This window comes from Monodon monoceros, unplaced genomic scaffold, assembly GCF_005190385.1.
Source record: "Monodon monoceros isolate NGI ecotype Baffin Bay Population unplaced genomic scaffold, NGI_Narwhal_1 Super_Scaffold_11, whole genome shotgun sequence".
Taxonomy (NCBI): domain Eukaryota; kingdom Metazoa; phylum Chordata; class Mammalia; order Artiodactyla; family Monodontidae; genus Monodon; species Monodon monoceros.
In genome coordinates this window covers 72,356,875-72,376,449 of record NW_021703767.1, presented here as the reverse complement: position 1 = coordinate 72,376,449, position 19,575 = coordinate 72,356,875, and the positions used below count along the sequence as shown (strand labels likewise).

Here is a 19,575-nt window from a genome sequence, read left to right as displayed (position 1 = left end):
CTGTAATACCATTTCCCGTTCTAAGCTCTTCTTTTCCTTTCCTTATATGGTGGGTTATGGACTTTGTTTCCAATACAGACTTTTTAAAAGCATTTCAGTTTCTCATTAACATTTTTAACATTCATTTAGCTATTTTGAAATACCACATATGGAAATTAGATATTTGATATGTTTCATGAATTGGTAATATTTTATCAGTCCTCATATTTATTACACTCTCTTGCAATATAGCATTAATAACAATAAGTAATTAAACAGATTGTTTTGTATTGAAAATATAAAGAAACTAGAGTTAGTATGTTTCTTCAGTTTTGTGTTTTCCCTACACATTTTTGTCCTGTTTGCTTGTGCTATTTTTCACTTTTAATAAATTCTTCACCTGCAGGATGTTAGATGTAATACAGTTAATACATTTCTTAACTAACAAGCATTTCTTTCTTTCCTATATTATGATATCTTTACGATATCTCATTTTGGCTAACTGCAAAAGATATCAAAAAAACATTTTAAACTTCATGTTTCTTTTGGTTGTTTGCTGTGAAACTGACTCTGACCACTATATATGCAGTAGCAGAGGTAAATAACCTTTTATTAAAAATGTATCAGTTTTATCAGTTAGCATAAAAATTATTACTAAATTCAAAATCAGTGATTGTCATGAACAAAAAGACTTAGTCCTTCCATAAATTAGATTACCATAAATTTTTCTCTATTGAAACTTTTCTTCTCTTTCTCTTTTCTAAAATTTGGATTCAAGCAAAGACTTTTATTCAGGTAATGCTACTTGACAGTTTATAAAACAATTATAAGCTTAGATTTCTCCACAGTATTTTTTTTCTCAATTTTTAACTTCTGCTTAGGGTTATCTGAGCCTTCAGATTTTAAGATTGATATCAAGACAGTCTGCTTGTCTAATGACTATGAACTTATTAATTTTGAATTATTGATCTGAAAAAGATAAAAATGAAAGTTTTTGTAAAGATTCTTACCAAAATAAATCTTTTCAAGTAATAGAATTTGAGCTAAAAGTCACTTTAATCCATTTCATCACCTTAATCACCTGGCATCACATGACTAAAAGTACCGGCACACCAGAAAAAAGTACTGCCTGGTGTTGATATACTTCACAACATTGATAGCATCTTATGACATGGATAAACGCAAGAAAAATTAAAACAGAATTTCTATCCTTTATATTGTTGCCACTTCAAAAAATGATAAAAATTATAGTTCCTATTGTCACTGGTAGGCAAGGCCATTTCCTTCAAGACATGGGTACCTGTGACAAATTACAGAAGAAGCTGCTCCTCTTTAGCCTCATCTTTCTGTGTGCTACCTGCTTTTAAAAGTGTGAATGCACAAATGGGACATTCAGGAAGGGAAAAAACTTGTCTCACACATCTGTGCAACAAGGGACGTCAAATCAGCTGTCATAGCAATTATGTATAAACTACTAGATTTTTAATTGCCTCTTTGACATTATGAGCACCAAACTTTTTTTTTTTTTTTTTTTTTTTTCGGTATGCGGGCCTCTCGCTGTTGTGGCCTCTCCCATTGCGGAGCACAGGCTCCAGACACGCAGGCTCAGCAGCCATGGCTCACAGGCCTAGCCGCTTCACGGCATTTGGGATCTTCCCGGATCTGGGCACGAACCCGTGTCCCCTGCATCAGCAGGCGGACTCTCAACCACTGCGCCACCAGGGAAGCCCGCACCAAACTTTTTATTCCCTATTCAGGACATGGTGGTAATGAATTGAATTTGGTTCTATTTTATTTATATATACTTTAAAAATAGATAATATGGTAGAGCTTAAAGGCTAATAAATCAGTTATGATGACATTTAAATTGGCCAGGAGAGTTGACTTTTCTTCCTTGGTTAGATAGCATTGATAATTCTTTTGCTGGACTCTGTGCTTGATGGACACGTCTTAGTTTTCTTCCCATTTTCTGATAAGCATTTAGTTATCCTAATTCTCTTCTTTTAAAAAAAGAAAAGATGGTTTTTAAATATTTAGCAACTTGCTCAGTTGTTTTGGTTCTCTTTTTTAGTAGTGGCTTTTTGTTAGTTTGTTGAAGCCACAAAAAAAGAGAGAGAAAGGGAAAAAATGTGCTAAAGCCAAAGGAAAATGAAGGAAAGGAAAATTTAAAATATTTGAACAGCTAAAGTAATAACTTTTGCTGTAGAGCACCTAATACTTGGAAATCTAGAAAAATATGGATGGATATGAACAGATGCAAGCTTGATTTGGACTGTAGTAGTAGCTAATCTGATTTACTCTTCCCTTTTTTATCAAATAGCACTTCCTCCTTATTTTTACGTATCATTGAATTACACTCTTGAAATTTTTCTGTTTTCAGTTATAAAATGTTAGAATTAGAGAAGTTAATACTAAATTAAAAATTCACTGTATATGTGATTAACGCAAAATTCATATACAAACTGCACACTGTGGTCACAAGAGTCAGCTTTCACAGAGCTACTAGGCTGGGCCTTTGTACACACAGACAGTAGACATCCCTTTGTTTTGCCCCTCCTTCTCTTCTTCAGCAGTCATTCAATGACAAGCGTAAAAAGAACCTCTTTTCCCGAAAATTCCCCTTCTACAAGAACAAGGACCAGAGTGAGCAGGAAACAAGTGATGCTGACCGTAAGTATGTGGATCCAGTGGTCAACTGAAGATAAATGTAGAGGGACCTACTGCCCTGCAGTTGGTTGTTACCATGGAGACAGTTTCAAGAGCTGCAACAGGTTACTACTTGTCTTAACTAGGGGCAATTTAACAGGCATGAATTAATTTGCATACCAATCTTAACTTTTTCTAACACCTTAGGAATTCTTAATTTAAAGTAAATGGTATTTTTAGCTATGTTTAAAATAGAATTTTTTTATGTAAAGGTTCTTATAAGAAACACTTAACACTCTCAAGAATATTTTAGAGGAAAAACTTGGGTACCTGAGAAGCTACTTATTGATTTCTAGGTATAGCATTGCCAATCTTTGATAATGGATTATCTCAAATCATTCCGTTTTATCCCATTTCTTCATTATATGTAGACAATCTGAATTTTACTTTTAAAATAGCAAGAAATAGTCAAAATTTTTGCTTCTCTACCCTAATCAGCTTCTTATATAAAACTTCCGTTCTTTTATTAGATTATATCTAGCTGCTAGCTTATTTTAAACTTTCAGAAATATACAAAAATGCTCTGTAAGATACGTGCACCTGTAATGGTCTTGGAACTGTCTCTTATTGTAGCACCAATTTTATGCATTACTGACAACTATTTTCTTTGATTATCTTTTTATTGCTTGCTCTCTGGGAACTACTCTCTACAGGAGATCCCTGACGACATGGGATCAAAAGGCCTGAGTAAGTGATTAAAATACTCCCAAGTTATTTTTTAACCTCCATCTACAGACCTACCTTTTTCAGATACATTTTGAGATTCATGGTAGCGCCCTGCTGGCATGAGGAGGTGTATGATTTAGATTGCTTTTAGATTCTTCATGTTAATAATATGCTTGGGATTTTTATTTCTGTAATACACACCTTTTATTTTTCTCCATTTTTCACATGTCATTTGAAAAATTCTCTGCTCATAATTATATTTTCCTTTTTGTAATTTTTATGGCAATTACTTTCTCTAGGAATTTTTTAAGTATGAAGGAAGACTTTTAATGTTTTTTAAAATACTGCTATTTGCCCTCATTATTAGAAGGTAGAATATAATCTTCCTTACAGTTTTATGTCCCCCCCCTTTTTTTTGTTAAAACAAGTTAAAATTGCTTTGAGCCTGTGTTAGAAAAGCATTGCTATAATGTGAAACTATAAAACGCAATAGGTCTTAAATATTAAAGAAGAATTATAGAACTCAAGTTCAAGTAGCAGTCTATGTAGTAGGTAAATTGTATATTTTTTTAAGGAAGTTGTAAGTTATGAAAAGAATTATAAGAAATATTATCCTTTGTTTTTTCTTTAACCAAGGTGTTGTCTCTGTTTGGGGGGAGTTCTTTTGTGTGTGTTGTTCCTGTTTAATTTTCTAGCTAGTACTTAATCTTCATATAAAGCTTGGTACAGAGTCTGATAATGTAGGAGTCATTTAATAAATGTTGGAATTAGTGAATGAAACAAGAAGTCATTTTAGCAAACAAAATTTTAAATGTGAATGTTTACAGATTGATTAAATGTGAAATTTTACCAAATATTACTAAGTTCTTTTAGGTGATGGTGACTCATAGAGGTAATCTTTTAGGCTAAAGTTTTTTTCTAAGTAGTTGTTTCCGTTTGCATTATTAAGCATCTTGAAAACTTATTTCTTCATAATTCATTGATCATTAAGGATATAGCCAATATCTTTTAACTTTCTAAGTTTACCTTAATAAACATTAAATTTCACAGATTTTTTTTCCTGATTAATGCTAACTTCACTTTTAACCTTAACTGTAGGTACTTGACTTTTATTTCAACTTTAACAATTAAAAGTTTATATTAGATTGAAAGCAGTATGCTTTATATGTAATTATTTCTATTACACACACTTTATTATTTATGCATTTGCCATTTTAGGATCTGGCAAGAGCCACAAATTTACTATCACTAGTGGCACCCTTTTTTAATCTCTTACCTTTGGGAAAAATTATCAGTGAAATCTTCAGAAACTGGAAAATATTTCTACAGATTCTTAATGCTATATAATTTATTTTGAGAATGATCATGAGGCGGTGTGGATCATCAAATGAACCCACATATTTTTGTTACCTGTTGAGTCATCAGAGAACTATGGAAAACTCATGGAAAAAGGAACTAAATGAAGAATTTGGTTCCCACGTTGATATTTTTATAGTAGATAACTACACCTTGACCACATCGTATTTTCATCTCTCATTTTAATTGAGGTTTGAGACTTGGGAAGAGAAACAAATGAAAAATGATAACTGATTACCAATGTCGTTGATTTAATTTTCTGGTCAGTGACGTAAGATCCCTTGAATGGTAGGTTTCTGTGCTTCATCTCACAAGAACTGAAAGAATTTATTCACGTGGTAACCTGATCAGATCAAAAAGATTTTATTTAGAAAAGGTTGACGGAGACAGAAAAATATCAGTAAAATTCTAAACTGGATATGATGGAGGTTATCACATAAAACATTACTAGCAGCTGACAAGATGCTCATTATTATACAGTAGAAAATACTGGGAAGAAGCGTGGGTTAAGGGCATTATTTAAGATCTCAGTTATCTATATTCTAAAGTTCAGGATACAGGGAAAAAACTAAGCAAAATCCTGTGCGATTTTAATATAAGAAAATAAATGTGACCTCATATTGGTATTCATTAAACCTTGCTGGAACAGGACTCATGAAGGGACTGAAAACAGAAGGACAAATTATTCCAGATAAACCTGTTGAAGAGATGTGGAATAACACTGAATATCAAGAAAGATGTATACCTGCATGTAATTTCACACAAGCTATGAAAAAGTAGGGTATTTAATTAAAGAGCAGAGAGGGAAACAAAAGTGGTACCCTAGAATACTTTTCGTAGACAAGAATTCATTGATTCTACAAAGAAGAGGATCAAATAAATTATTGATGTATCCTGTTGACAGTAGATGAAACAATAATAGAAATTGCCTTTCCAAAACTAATTTTGACTAACAGAACTAATTAAAGTATGGTAGAAATCTGGGAGGATACAACTAAATTATCATACATGTAAAAAGCTAGAAATAGAAATCTGTGTAGCTTTTATGCTTTTAGAAGGCAATTTTGAAAAAATTCAAGAGGAAAAAAGTGGGTAAGATTCCTTTAAAAGAGACTAAAAGTAAGTGTAGTTCAGGAGCAGTTATATAAGGTGCTCAGAAATGAAATTATACAGTTTCAGACAAGGTTTGTACCTGTCTTTTGTATGCAGTTTATTTTTAAAGCTTTCCACTTTGTAGACACCTCAGAAACTTCTACAGTTAGGCACATAGATTTCCTATTACATCTCTTCTTTTTCTATTTTAAAGACTTACTTGAGTAGAGTGGTACAGAGCTCTTAAGATGCCAAAAATTGTTTAAGACTGAGGATATGTCGTATTTAGGGAGAGCAAAGAGAAAACACATGATATAGTCTCAGGAAGAAATGTTTGACTAGAAAGGTGAGACTTGGTCAGAGAGAATTGAAATGGTTGTGATCATCAAACATATAAACAAAAATGAAAATTTTAAGAATCTGATTATACTATCTATGTCAAAAGGATAATATTCTTGCACATAAATTTCTAACAGACCAATAAGAAACAGACACTCCCCATTAGAAAACTGGACAAAGGATATAAGAAGAATGCTCAAAAGATAAGCAAATGAAATAAGCATATAAGAAATGTTTAACAGCCCTAATAATCAATAAACAAAATGATAGGTTTTACCCATCACCTTAGCAGACTTTGCTTTTAAAGGAGAATCCAGTGATGGAGATGGTTCTTTGGAATGACTACTTTTAACGTATTACTACTGGGAGTGTAAATTGGTACAGCCTTTTTGGAAAAGCATATCTTTTGATCTACTAATTCTTTTTCAAGGAATGTATCCATAGGATGTAATCAGAGGTGGAAACAAAGGTTTATACATCAGGATGTTTTGTTTAATATTATTTAGAAAGTAGAGCACCCCCAAAATTCAAATAATCCTAAAATGCCTTACAGTTGGGAAGTGGTTAATGAAGCATGACTTACTATATAGTATAATATTTTATAGCCATTGAAAATCAAAACATAATGGCCTGGAAAATGCTCACAATATAAATGAAAAAAAGTAAACTATGAAACTGTACATATATCTCAGATTTGTAAATAAACACATATATTTAGGGCTATTTTTGAATAGTGTTGCTTTGAACATTTTTATACGTATCTTTTGGTATGCATATATGCCTTTTATGTTGGGAAAATACCTAGGAAATGAATTGCTGGGTCACAGATACATAATACGTTAGGTATTAGTAGATAGTGCCAAGTAGTTTTCCAAAGTGGTTATACCAGTTTACCCCACCCCCACCCCCAAGTAGTATGTGAGTTCCAGTTGCTACATATCTTTCTCTTCGCTTGACATACCTGTTTTGTTTTTGTTTTTTCATTTTGGTCATTCTGGTGGATGATGGAGATATCTGTTGTGGTTTTAATTTGCGTTTCCCCGATAATAAGCTTGAACACTTTTTTATACTTGTTGGATATTTGAACATCTTCTTTGATGACATGCCTTGAAAAAGATTATTTTTAATTTTCAGGAAAAAAGCATTTTAACTTTCTAACAAGCTCCCAAACAATGATAATGATGCCATTCCAAGGACAATACTTTAAGTAGCAAGAGTTTATTGTAGAGGAGTTACTTGAAGGATACTTGAAAGAACTTGAAGAATTTGACTGCTTCGTAGCTCTTGGTAATCTTAGAGAACTCAAGATGAGTAGGGGAAATTCCCAGAAAAGAGATTGTAGTAACTTCAATTTTTTATACATGTATAACATGCCAGACATATTCAATAGTAGAGGAATAATAAAATAAACCCCACAAGTATTCATTTATCCAACTTCTCTAATTGTCAAATCATGGTTAATTTTGTTTCTTCTATACTCCCACTTTCCCCTCCACTCACTCGAGTGCAATAACTAACATTTCTTTCTTTTGTATATTAGAGATTGCAGAGTGTAATACAAATCCTAGTATAAATTTAAGAATTTTTTTTTTCTATGTGGCATTCCTACTCCTGGGAATGAATTTTAAGGAAATAGAACAAAAGGTGAAAGCCATGTAAATGAACACATTCATTAATAATTTGTTGATGTTTGTGGAAAACAATTTAAAGCAAACTAAAATATCTAAATAAGTAGTAAGGTAAATCATGATGTAACAGTCCAATAGAATATTATACCACAATTTAAAATGATTGTTTTGACATCTGTGTGGTAACATGAGAAGAAATTTTTAAATATAAACTTTAGAAAACCACCATTTTATATGTGCTATCATACATTATTCAGTCTTGTAATTTTTAATGTTCCTCCTGTATACATAATAATGATTAAGAAAGTTGTATCTTGTCTTTGTAGGTTAGAATAACAGACTTATTTTTCACTATGACAGTTTTTCAAGAACTGTACTACCATTTCAAGAACTGTCTACCATTCTCTAAACTTTTCAGTAGTGCTACTTGATTTTAGGAGACTGTGGGTGATATGGTACAGCAGATATCTCTCCTCAAGCTTTTTCCTTATCCATTAATTTTTTTTTTTCCCTTTGCCTGACATAAGAAATTTAGTTTTACCTCTCTCCCATGGAAAATTTTGTTTTTTAGTTTTCATAGATAAAATTACCTTTTTTAATTCAAAGGAGACACGTATTGAGAGAGTGCAAGAGATTACATTTACATAAGAAAAGTGCTGGTTGTTTACTGAACAGTCAAGTTATGAAATGGGGGTCACTTTGAAGGAGGGGCCAGGCAGCAGATGAGTGTGTTTACTTTATCTTTTTTGTTTTGCAAAGTAGCCATTGTCCGTTTTATCAAAGCAGAGTTTCTCAGAAATATTAGTCTACTTTAAAATACAATCCCACCTTCTAGAATTCCGTTCCATTTGACTTTTTTTTGAGGCATCTGAATCTGTGATATCCAAAATGCTTTATCTGTATGATCTCAGACATGAATTTTCATTTCTCTTCAGGAACAAGAACGAAGCTGAACTAAAGCAAGATTATCTATTTTTTAAGATATCACTTCATTGAAATGGGCATCTGTTTGCTCAGATATAACTTGTTTCCTTTGTTAGTCATTACTGTATCATAACCTAAATTAAATGGTGTCAATGACATTTTCTCTTCGGGGTTTTTATGATGACATTTGGACTGATTTAGGATCACTTTGTTATATTCTACTTTGTTATATTCTATTATAATCTATTCATAATAAGATTTTGTTCATAAACTGTTGAACAGAAAATGAGACATTTTCCTTGACTGCAGATTTTTTTTCCTTGCTAATTCATATTCATTTATTTGAAATAATTAAACTTTTCAAAGAAAATCAGAAATGTTTTTTAAAACTCTTTGGGTATCTGTGGTTTATATCTCGACATTTTGTTAAGTCACCCTGTGTTTATTTTGATAATTTGCTTTTTTTAAACTCATGACACTGTGTTTTATTTTTTCCATTGTCCTGCAATTTCAGAACATGTAACTTCTAATGCCAGTGATAGCGAAAGTAGTTACCGTAAGTGTTTTAAGTTGTTTGTTCTTTTGTTATCTCAAGTAATATATCCTTTGGGGTTTTTTTCCCTTAGTGATGTATTCTGAAAACTAAAAATTAGGTGCTTAATATTTTAAAATCAGGTAGAGCCAAGTAAAATTCTTTACTTGATAAATAAAATCACACTCTATGTACAGAAGTTAATTTCCAAGGTTTTCATAAAATACAAAAGTTCATTTTACAAAAGTGCTATTCATGTACACAGTATGTGTATGTGTGTTTGTATCTTTTACAAGAAGTAAATACCTAGTTAAATGAGTAGTAAACTTGTATTTTGCCATTTTATTTAGTAATTCTGTTTCTAACTAATCATAAAAATATTTTTCAGTAATGCTAAATTATAATTAGCTTTATTTCCTTTTTTATTCTGTGTCACCAATACTGGTGTGGGTCAAGATACTATTTATCGCCAGCTTTTGGTGAACATAAGAAATGGCGAAGGGAAAATTTTCAACAGTTGCTTAAACAGTAATACTGATCTCTTTTTTGGTTCTTATGGTATTGTCTTGGTATTATATTATTAAGGGACCTATATAAGCGTGTGAACTTTTTAAACATATTTGGGCATGGGAGGAGGGGAGAGTACATGAATATTATCAGTTGTAGCACTTTAAAAATTAAAATTGCTTTTCTAACTTTTTTTTTTTTACTGCTGTCTAATATGAAAGTAATCTTGATTACAGATGAGTATGGCTGCTCAAAAGGTCCATCCTGTTAATATCAGTCTCTAATATTTTTCATATTGACAGTATATACTTTTAACCCTCATTCATTTGATTGATTGTTATTTTTGCTGCATAATAGTTATTTAACGATTTTCTTTTTTGGTATGGGAATGGGAATGTGATTTGGGAATGTGATTTCTCGTATTTTAGCATTTTATTAACTTACAGTCAGAACTCACCAGAGAGTAGCTGAGTAGCTTTCTAGACTAAAAAGAGGTAATGAAAGTATATACTGTCTGTCTCACCATTTGCATGAATTATTAGGTGTGGAATATTCAAATTGCATGTTTCTGATAACATGTAAAACATGTTTTACATACAGTACTTAAAAAAGCAGCTTGTAAATATATATTTTTTATGTATTATAAATTTTAAAACAACAAAATACACTTTAAAGCTGGAAAGAATATTTATGTCGGTATATGAATTGAAAAGATTTACAGCTGCATACATGTAATATAAACCAATGACAAATTTAGTGAAAAGATTGTTATAGAATCATAATAATCAAGAAGAAAATCTTCAAATACATTCTGCAATATTGATTTCATTGAACCACTTGAATTTAACAGCTCTTCCTTGTTTGTTTTCTACACGTGTGTGTGTGTGTGTATGTGTGTGCTAAGAACTCCTGAAATTTTTAACTCTTTTAGTTATTTTCATTGAGTCGAGATATAATTCGTAGACTTTTCTATTTAGGATATTCATAAGCTCTAATCTTTTAATTTAATCCTAGAGAATTTAACTTCTGAAGTGCTTTTACGATCAAAGCAAAATATATTTTTTCTCCTTTACTATCTATGTGATTCATTTTGTTGAAAGGGAAGGATTTAATTTTATCTAAAATTTTTTTTAACTCAAAATGTTATTTTTTAAAAATTGAATAAATCAATTATTATAATAATGAATTTTTTTCATCAATGAAATAGTGACACTAGTTTTACCTTTGCAGTAAAATCTTTTGGTTAGAAAATAGTTGTAATTATAAAAATGTTCGTGCTATGTTAAATGTTATACCTGGTAGGACCCAAAAAAGCAGCATATTAATAACAGAAAATTACCTAATATGCATATATGTAGAACTGCTCATTAAAGTATTAATTTTTAAAAAACTGTTTAATAGCTCTTAGATTCTAAATAAAAAATTAATAGCTTATACTTGACATCCCAAGTGAAGATTTTAATTCGGTCTATTGATAATCTGTAAAACCCGGAATAACAGAAAGGTAGTTATTAACTAGCACATTTATATTTTGTTTTTACATATACCAAACTTGATAATTTATCACTTTTTTTCCTAAATCTTGCCATAATTAATTTATAAAGTACCCTTTTTTTTACATCTTTGCTAGTTTTCTTGGGAAAGTTCTAGTAATTTATATGTTATATTAAAGAATTAAATTAGTATAGCTTTCTTTATAGATTTTCTCATCTGTATTTTAACTTTCTAATAGGTGGTCAAGAAGAATATGTCTTATCTTATGAGCCAGTGAATCAACAAGAAGGTTTGTGAAGCCTGTTGATGTTTTACAATCTTGTGGAAAAACGTAATTTGGAAAATAGATCTAACTCATACCTTAAAAAAAGTTTCATTAGAATTTTAGCCTTTTTTCTTACTATACATATATATATATATATATAAATTTACTATATGTATTTTATGAAACATGGTTTAGCCCATAGATTATTAAAATCTAATCATTTTATATTGGTGTTTTATTTCCTAAGCAACTTCTTTCCAGTGTTCATAATAGTATCACTATCCTTGTTCAAAATCTTGGAATCATCTTTGATCTTTCTATTCCTCATCTCCCTTGTCTAGTCAGTTTCTAGGCCCTATTTATTCTTATCATACCTTTCTTATTTATAACCTCGTTTCATCCCTCCTACCACAATGTTAAGTCTCATTTTCACTACCAATCTCCCTGCTTCCAACATGGTCCCTTACAGTCCAGCGCATACACTTATATTAGATCATCTTTCTCGATGACTACTCTGATTATACCCAGTTTCTTTTTTGCCCTTCTTTGATCTGCTTCCCTACAGTTTCCACTTGAAAAGGGATCAGTAAAACACTGTACTGTTTTCTCATTTGTAATGAGATGATGTTAGCAATGTATAGAAACATTATCTGCTAAAATGCTGAATATAACTTGGTTGAATTATCTAAGTGTATGACTTCCAACAGGAGATTGACTGAAGTGTAAGATTTTAATAAAGGTTTGTAAACTATCAAGTTAGGCATCATTGGTGGAGAAAGAATAAAAAATAAATTCTTCATAACAGTTAAGGATACTTTTGTTTTCTAGTGAAGTAAAATACACAGATGTTTGTTAAGTGTTTATTTCTTTTAACATGCAGTATATTTTTATAGTTAATTATACTCGACCAGTGATCATATTGGGACCTATGAAAGACAGGATAAATGATGACTTGATCTCAGAATTTCCTGACAAATTTGGATCATGTGTTCCTCGTAAGTAACCCACATAAAAATTCTTAATTATTGTTCTTAACATTTTGTCACTGTGTGTGGTCAAAGTAAACAGTACCCTTTTTTAATGGTTTATACTTATTTTATCAGTTATTCATCCTCCATATTATTGTCACTTTTCAAATTTAAATCAGTCTCTGTTGTAGTGAACTTTACAAAACAATTCTTTAAGTAGAAAATGGCTTTGTTGTGCCTTTTAATATTAAACACTTCCTCAAGTTCTTTTCTATTAAAGATACAACTAGACCAAAACGAGATTACGAGGTAGATGGAAGAGATTATCATTTTGTGACTTCAAGAGAGCAAATGGAAAAAGATATCCAGGAACATAAATTCATTGAAGCTGGGCAGTATAACAACCATCTGTATGGAACAAGTGTTCAGTCTGTGCGAGAAGTAGCAGAAAAGGTAAGCATCAGAGTGATCCCAGAATAAAGTTTCTAATCAGATATGCTTTTTTTTTTTTCAGATATGCCTTTGACAGTATGAAAGAATGATGGATAGAAACTTTTAATTCATGTTTTTGAAAAAATATACATGTTGCAGCATTGATTAATCTAAGCAATGTTATGAATTTATTCAACTAAATATTTACTTTTAGGTGACTTAGAAAAATATATATAAGATAAAGTAGAATAAGAGCAACGGGCTTCCCTGGTGGCACAGTGGTTGGGAGTCCGCCTGCCGATGCAGGGGACGCGGGTTTGTGCCCCGGTCCGGGAGGATCCCACATGCCGCAGAGCGGCTGGGCCCGTGAGCCATGACCGCTGAGCCTGCGCGTCTGGAGCCTGTGCTCCGCAACGGGAGAGGCGGCAGCGGTGAGAGGCCCGTGTACTGAAAAAAAAAAAGAAGAGCAACAAAGAAAATAAGAATAGAAATGATAACATGAATCTCTGCAGGAGGGGAGGTTATTATTTTGGGGTCCTGTACATTTGCTAGAGATAGACCTTGTGTTTACCCCTAGCTTTCCAACAAATAGCATAATTAAGAAGCTAAGATCATCAATAAAAATGAACCAGATGTTCAAGATACGTGTAAGTGGCTCCTGGTACTGAGACTAGGCAAAAATTTATCCTGAATGGTCGTTTAATAAAAGACAGTATGGAAAAATACTCAGTAACATTGTAACAGCAACAGATTTTTTGAAAGCAGTCTGATGATATATTGACATTGGGTTAAGGCAGTTTTATGGTAAAGCCAAAACAGTGTACTCCAGATGTGCTGCTATACTTAAATCAATCTTTGGGCCTAGAAAATAAACATCAACAAATTATTTTATACTTTCAAAACTATAGTAGTTTAAGACTTAGTCATGAAATACCTACAAAATATAAAGCAGTAATTCAACATCTCAGTTTTCCATCTGTAAGTGCTCCTTTCTTTAATAAGAGGTTTGGTTAATTGTGATTAGTTTTAAAAATCGAAAAAATGGGCATGTTCAGTGATGGCAAGAATTTGGGAAAATAGAAAATCTTATTAGATATTGTTAATGGGGGTAAAATTAATAGCACTTTATTTGAGAACGATTTGGCAATACCAAATAAATGTACATAACCTGTGACTCAGAAATTCTATTTCTTGGTATCTAAGTAGAGATTCACACATAAGGATTATGTATAATGATGTGCATAGTAGCACTTTATAGTAGTGAAGAATTGGACTCAGGAAAGGGGAATGGATAATTAACTGTTATTTATTCATGCAGTAGGATACAGAAGCTAGAGTGAATAAACTAAAATATCCACTAATTAGGTGTATCCACATTAATAAATCTCAAAATTATAATGGTGAATGAATGAAGTTGCAAAGGATATATACAGGATAACACTTCATATAAACTTTAATTAACATAAGGTAGTTCATTAATACATATTTCGTGTTTTCATAAACATAAAAACATGCATGGATATCAAATAAGCTATGACGATATATAGTACAGCCCAGGGAATGACGATATATAGTACAGCCCAGGGAATAACTATAAATAGAATATAACCTTTAAAAAGTGTGATCACTATGTTGTATACCAGAAACTTATATAATATTGTACATCAACTGTACCTCAATTTAAAAAAAAATATTTACTGGGAAAAAAAATGCATGGGAATGATACACATCTACTTCAGGTGTATATGTAGCTGCTATTCAGTGGTTTTCCTTTGAGAGAAAAGGAAGGAAACTGTAGCTTTAGCTCTACTTGTAATATTGATTTCTTTTAAATTTTTTAAAAATTTAAAAAACACACCTCAGCCTGCCAAATAATATCCAAACTTCAGATTATTGATAAATAGAAAAGTAACACCATATCATAGCAAACTATTTCTTCTGCAAACCTTGTGGAGAAGAAAATATCAGGAGGTCCCACAAAGTAGAAATACTACAAATAACACTGTGATCACAATGCAGTAAAGCTGTAAATTATTAGAAAATCAAAAACTGAAAGCCTGGCCAACTGGAAAATTTTTATTATTTATTCATATTAAAGTATAGTTGATGTACAATATTATATATGTTAGAGGTGTCCAATATAGTGATTCACAGTTTTTAAAGGTTGTACTCCATTTATAGTTATTATAAAATGTTGGCTATATTCTCCATTTTGTACAGAATATCCTTATAGCTTATTTTATACATAATAGTTTGTACCTCTAAGTCCCCTACCCCTATATTGCCACTCCCCCTTTCCTCTCCCCACTGGTAACCACTAGTTTGTTCTCTGTATTTGTGAGTCTGCTTCTTTTTTCTCATAGTCATTAGTTTGTTGTGTTTTTAGATTCCACATATAAGTGATGTCATACAGTATTTGTCTTTCTCTGTCTGACTTATTTCACTTAGCATAATACCCTCCAAATCCATCCATGTTGCTGCATATGGCAAAATTTCATTCTTCTTATGTCTGAGTAGTATTCCATTGTGTATATATACCACATCTTCTTTATCCATTCATCTGTTGATGGACACTTAGGTTGCTTCCATATCTTGGCAATTGTAAATGATGCTGGTGTGAACATTGGGGTGTGTGTATCTTTTTGAATTAGTGTTTTTGTTTTTTCAGGTATATCCCAGGAGTGAAATTGTTGGGTCATATGGTAGTTCTATTTTTAGTTTTTTAAGAAACCTCCATACTGTTTTCCACAGTGACTGCACCAATTTACATTCCCACCAGCAGTGTACAAGGGTTCCTTTTTCTCCACATCCTTGCCAACATTTGTTATTTGTGCTCTGTTTGATGATAGCTATTCTGACAGGTGTGAGGTGGTATCTCACTGTGGTTTGATTTTCATTTCCCTGATGATTAATGATGTTGAGCACCTTTTCATGTGCCTGCTGGCCATCTACATCGCCTGTTTGGAAAAATGTCTATTCAAATCTGCCCACTTTTTAAACAGGTTATTTGTTTATTTGATGCTGAGTTGTATGAGCTGTATATATGTTGTATATTAATCCCTTATCAGTTCTACTATTTGCAAATATCTGCTCTCATTCAGTAGGTTGTCTTTTCATTTTGTCAATGATTTCCTTTGCTGTGCAAAAGCTTTTATGTTTAATTGGTCCTGTTTGTTTATTTTTGCTTTTATTTCATTGGTGTTAGGAGACAGAGCCAAAAAAATATTGCCGTGATTTATTTCAAAAAGTGTTCTGCCTATGTTTTACTCTAGGAGTTTTTTACTATCCGGTCTTACATTTGGGTCTTTAATCCATTTTGAGTTTACTTTTGTATATAGTGTTAGAGAATGTTCTAATTTAATTGTTTTACATGTAGCTGTCCAGTGTTCCCAGCAGCACTTACTGAAGAGTGAAGTCTTTTCTCCATTGTTTATTCTTGCCTCCTTGTCATAGATTAATTGACCATTAGTGCATGGGTTTATTTCTGGGCTTTCTATCCTGTTCCAGTGATGTCAGTTTTTGTGCCAGTACCATACTGTTTTGATTACTATAGCTTTGTAGTATAGTCTGAAGTCAGGGAGCATGATTCCTACATATACATTCTTCTTTTTCAAGATTGTTGTGGCTATTTGGGGTCTTTCATGTTTCCATAAAAATTTTAAATTTATTTGTTCTAGTTCTGTGAAAAATGCCATTGGTATTTTGATAGGGATTGCATTGAATCTGTAGATTACCTTGGGTAGTATGCTCATTTTAGCAATATGAATTCTTCCAATCCAAGAACATGATATATCTTTCCATGTATTTGTGTCATCTTCAATTTCTTTCATCAGTGTCTTATAGTTTTCTGAGTACAGGTCTTTTACCTCCTCAGGTAGGTTTATTCCTACATATTTTATTCTTTTGATGCAGTGGTAAATGGGATTGTTTCATTAATTTCTCTTTCTGATAGTTTGTTGTTAGTGTATAGAAATGCAACACACTTCCGTATGTTAATTTTGTATCCTGCAACTTTATACCAAATTTATTGATGAGCCCTAGTAGTTTTCTGGTGATGTGTTTAGGAGTCTGTGTATACAGTATCATGTCATCTGCAGACACTGACAGTTTTACTTCTTCAGTTCCAATTTGGGTTCATTTTATTTCTTTTTCTTGTCTGGTTGCTGTAGCTAGGACTTCTACTACTAAATAAAAGTGGCAAGAGTGGATATCCTTGTCTTGTTCCTGATCTTAGAGGAAATGCTTCAGCTTTTCACCTTTGAGTATCATGTTAGCTGTGGGTTTGTTGTAAATGGACTTTATTATCTTGAGGTATGTTCCTTCTGTGCCCAATTTCTGGAGAGCTTTATCATAATGGGTGCTGAATTTTGTCAAAAGCTGTTTCTGCATCTATTGAGATGATAGTATGGTTTTTATTCTTCATTGTGTTAATGTGGTGTATCATATTGAGTGATTTGCGTATACTGAAAAATCCTTGCATCTGGGATAAATCCCACTTGATCGTGGTGTATGATCCTTTTAATGTACTGTTGGATATGGTTTGCTAAATTTCTGTTTAGGATTTTTGCATGTATGTTCATCATTGATAATTCACCTCTAGTTTTTTCTTTTCTTGTGATATCTTTGTCTGGTTTTGGTATCGGGGTAATGCCAGCCTCATAGAATGAGTTCAGAAGCATTCCTTCCTCTGCAGTCTTTTGGAATAGTTTGAGAAGGGTAGGTGTTAACTCTTCTCTAAATGTTTGATACAATTCACCTGTGAAACCATGTGGTCCTGGGCTTTTGTTTGTTGGGCGGTTTTTAGTTACTGATACAGTTTCATTACTGGTAATGGGTCTACTCATATTTTCAATTTCTTGCTGTTTCACTCTTGGGAGAGTGTACCTTTCTTAGAATCTGTTTATTTCTTCTAGGTTGTCCATTTTATTGGCATATAGTTGTTTCTAGTAGTCTCTTATGATCCTTTGTATTTCTGTGGTGTCAGTTGTAACTTCTTTTTCATTTCTGATTTTACTGATTTGGACCCCCTCTCTTTTTTTTTTGATGAGTCTGGCTATAGGTTTATCAATTTTATTTATCTTTTCAAAGAACCAGCTTTTAGTTTCATTGATCTTTTCTCTTGTTTTCTTCATCTCTATTTCATTTATTTCTGCTCTGATCTTTATGATTTCTTTCCTTCTACTAACTTGGAGGGGTTTTTTCCTTTCTCTAGTTCTTTTAGATGTAAGGTTAGCTTGTTTATTTGAGATTTTTCTTTTTTCCTGAGGTAAGCTTGTATCTCTATAAACTTCCCTCTTAGAACTGCTTTTTGCTGTGTTCCACAGTTATTAGATCATCATGTTTTTGTTTTCATTTGTCTCTAGGTATTTTTTATTTGCTTGTTGATTGCTTCAGTGATCCATTGGTGGTTTAGTAGCTTATTATTTAGCCTTCATATATTTGTGTTTTTTGCAGTTTTTTTTCCTGTAGTTGATTTCTAGTCTCACAGCATTGTGGTCAGAAAAGATGCTTAAGATGATTTCAGTTTTCATAAATTTACCAAGGCTTGTTTTGTGGCCCAGCGTGTGATCTGTCCTGGAGAATGTTCCGTGTGCACTTGAAAAGTATGTATCCTGCTGCTTTCAGATGTAATGCTCTTTATCAATTAAGTCCATCTGGTCTGTTGTGTCATTTAAGGCTAGTATTTCCTTATTGATTTTCCATCTGGACAATCTGCGCATTGGTGTAAGTGGGATGTTAAACTCCCCTGCTACAACTGTGTTCTGTCAATTTCTCCTTTTATGTTTTTAAAATTTGCCTTATATATTTAAGTGTTCCTATGTTGGGTGCATATATATTTACATTTGTTACGTCTTCTTGGATTTATCCCTTGATCATTATGTAGTGTCCTTTTTTGTCTCTTGTCACAGTCTTTATTTTAAAGTCTATTTTATCTGATATAAGTATCGCTACTCTGGCTTTTTTTTTATTTCCATTTGCATGGAATACCTTTTTCCATCCCCTCACTTTCAGTCTGTGTGTGTCTTTAGATCTGAAGTGAGTCTCTTGTAAGCAGCATATACACCAGTCTTATTTTTGTATCCTTGATTCCAGTGTTTAGTCCATTTACATTTAAGATAATTATCAGTATGTATGTTCTTCCTGCCATTTTGTTAATTGCTTTGCAGTTGTTTTTGCATGTCTTTTTTTCCCTTCTTTTGTTCTTTTGTGATTTAATGACTGCCTTTAGTGTTACGTTTGGATTCTTTTTTGTGTGTGTGTATATCTATTATAGATTTTTGGTTTGTGATTACCATGAGGCTTTTATATAGCAGTCTGTATGTATACATGATTGTTTTAAGTTGCTTATCTCTTCATTTCAAATGCATTTTAAAGACCCGCCATTTGTACTCTCTTCCCTTCACGATTACTGTTTTATCTGATTGTTTTATATAACCCTTAACTGCTTATTGTGGATGTAGATGATTTTACTGCTTTTCTCTTTTAACCTTCCTACTGCCTTTACTGTATATTTGCCTTTACCGTTGAGTATTTTCATTTTGTAATGTTCTTGTTTCTTGTTGTGGCCTTTTCTTTTCCACCTAGAGAAGTTCCTTTAACATTAGCTGTAGAACTGATTTGGTGGTGCTGAACTCTTAGCTTTTGCTTGTCTGTAAAGCTTTTGATCTCCATCAAATCTAAATTAGA

General features: G+C 32.2%; 1 protein-coding gene across 14 annotated transcripts in view; it reads left to right on the top strand.

Moving 5' to 3' along the window:
• Positions 1-19,575, top strand: part of DLG1 (discs large MAGUK scaffold protein 1) — a 284,649-nt gene that overhangs the window by 240,070 nt on the left and 25,004 nt on the right. For 6 of the 14 annotated variants that reach the window (XM_029215159.1, XM_029215165.1, XM_029215163.1 and 3 more), the window contains 5 exons: positions 2,550-2,649; positions 9,205-9,246; positions 11,462-11,512; positions 12,382-12,483; positions 12,737-12,909. In XM_029215159.1, the coding sequence (XP_029070992.1) occupies positions 2,550-2,649; positions 9,205-9,246; positions 11,462-11,512; positions 12,382-12,483; positions 12,737-12,909 (468 nt within the window). Of the gene's footprint in view, positions 1-2,549; positions 2,650-3,338; positions 3,373-9,204; positions 9,247-11,461; positions 11,513-12,381; positions 12,484-12,736; positions 12,910-19,575 lie in introns of all 14 variants that reach the window. The other 8 variants (XM_029215162.1, XM_029215168.1, XM_029215167.1 and 5 more) reach the window with 2 other exon arrangements.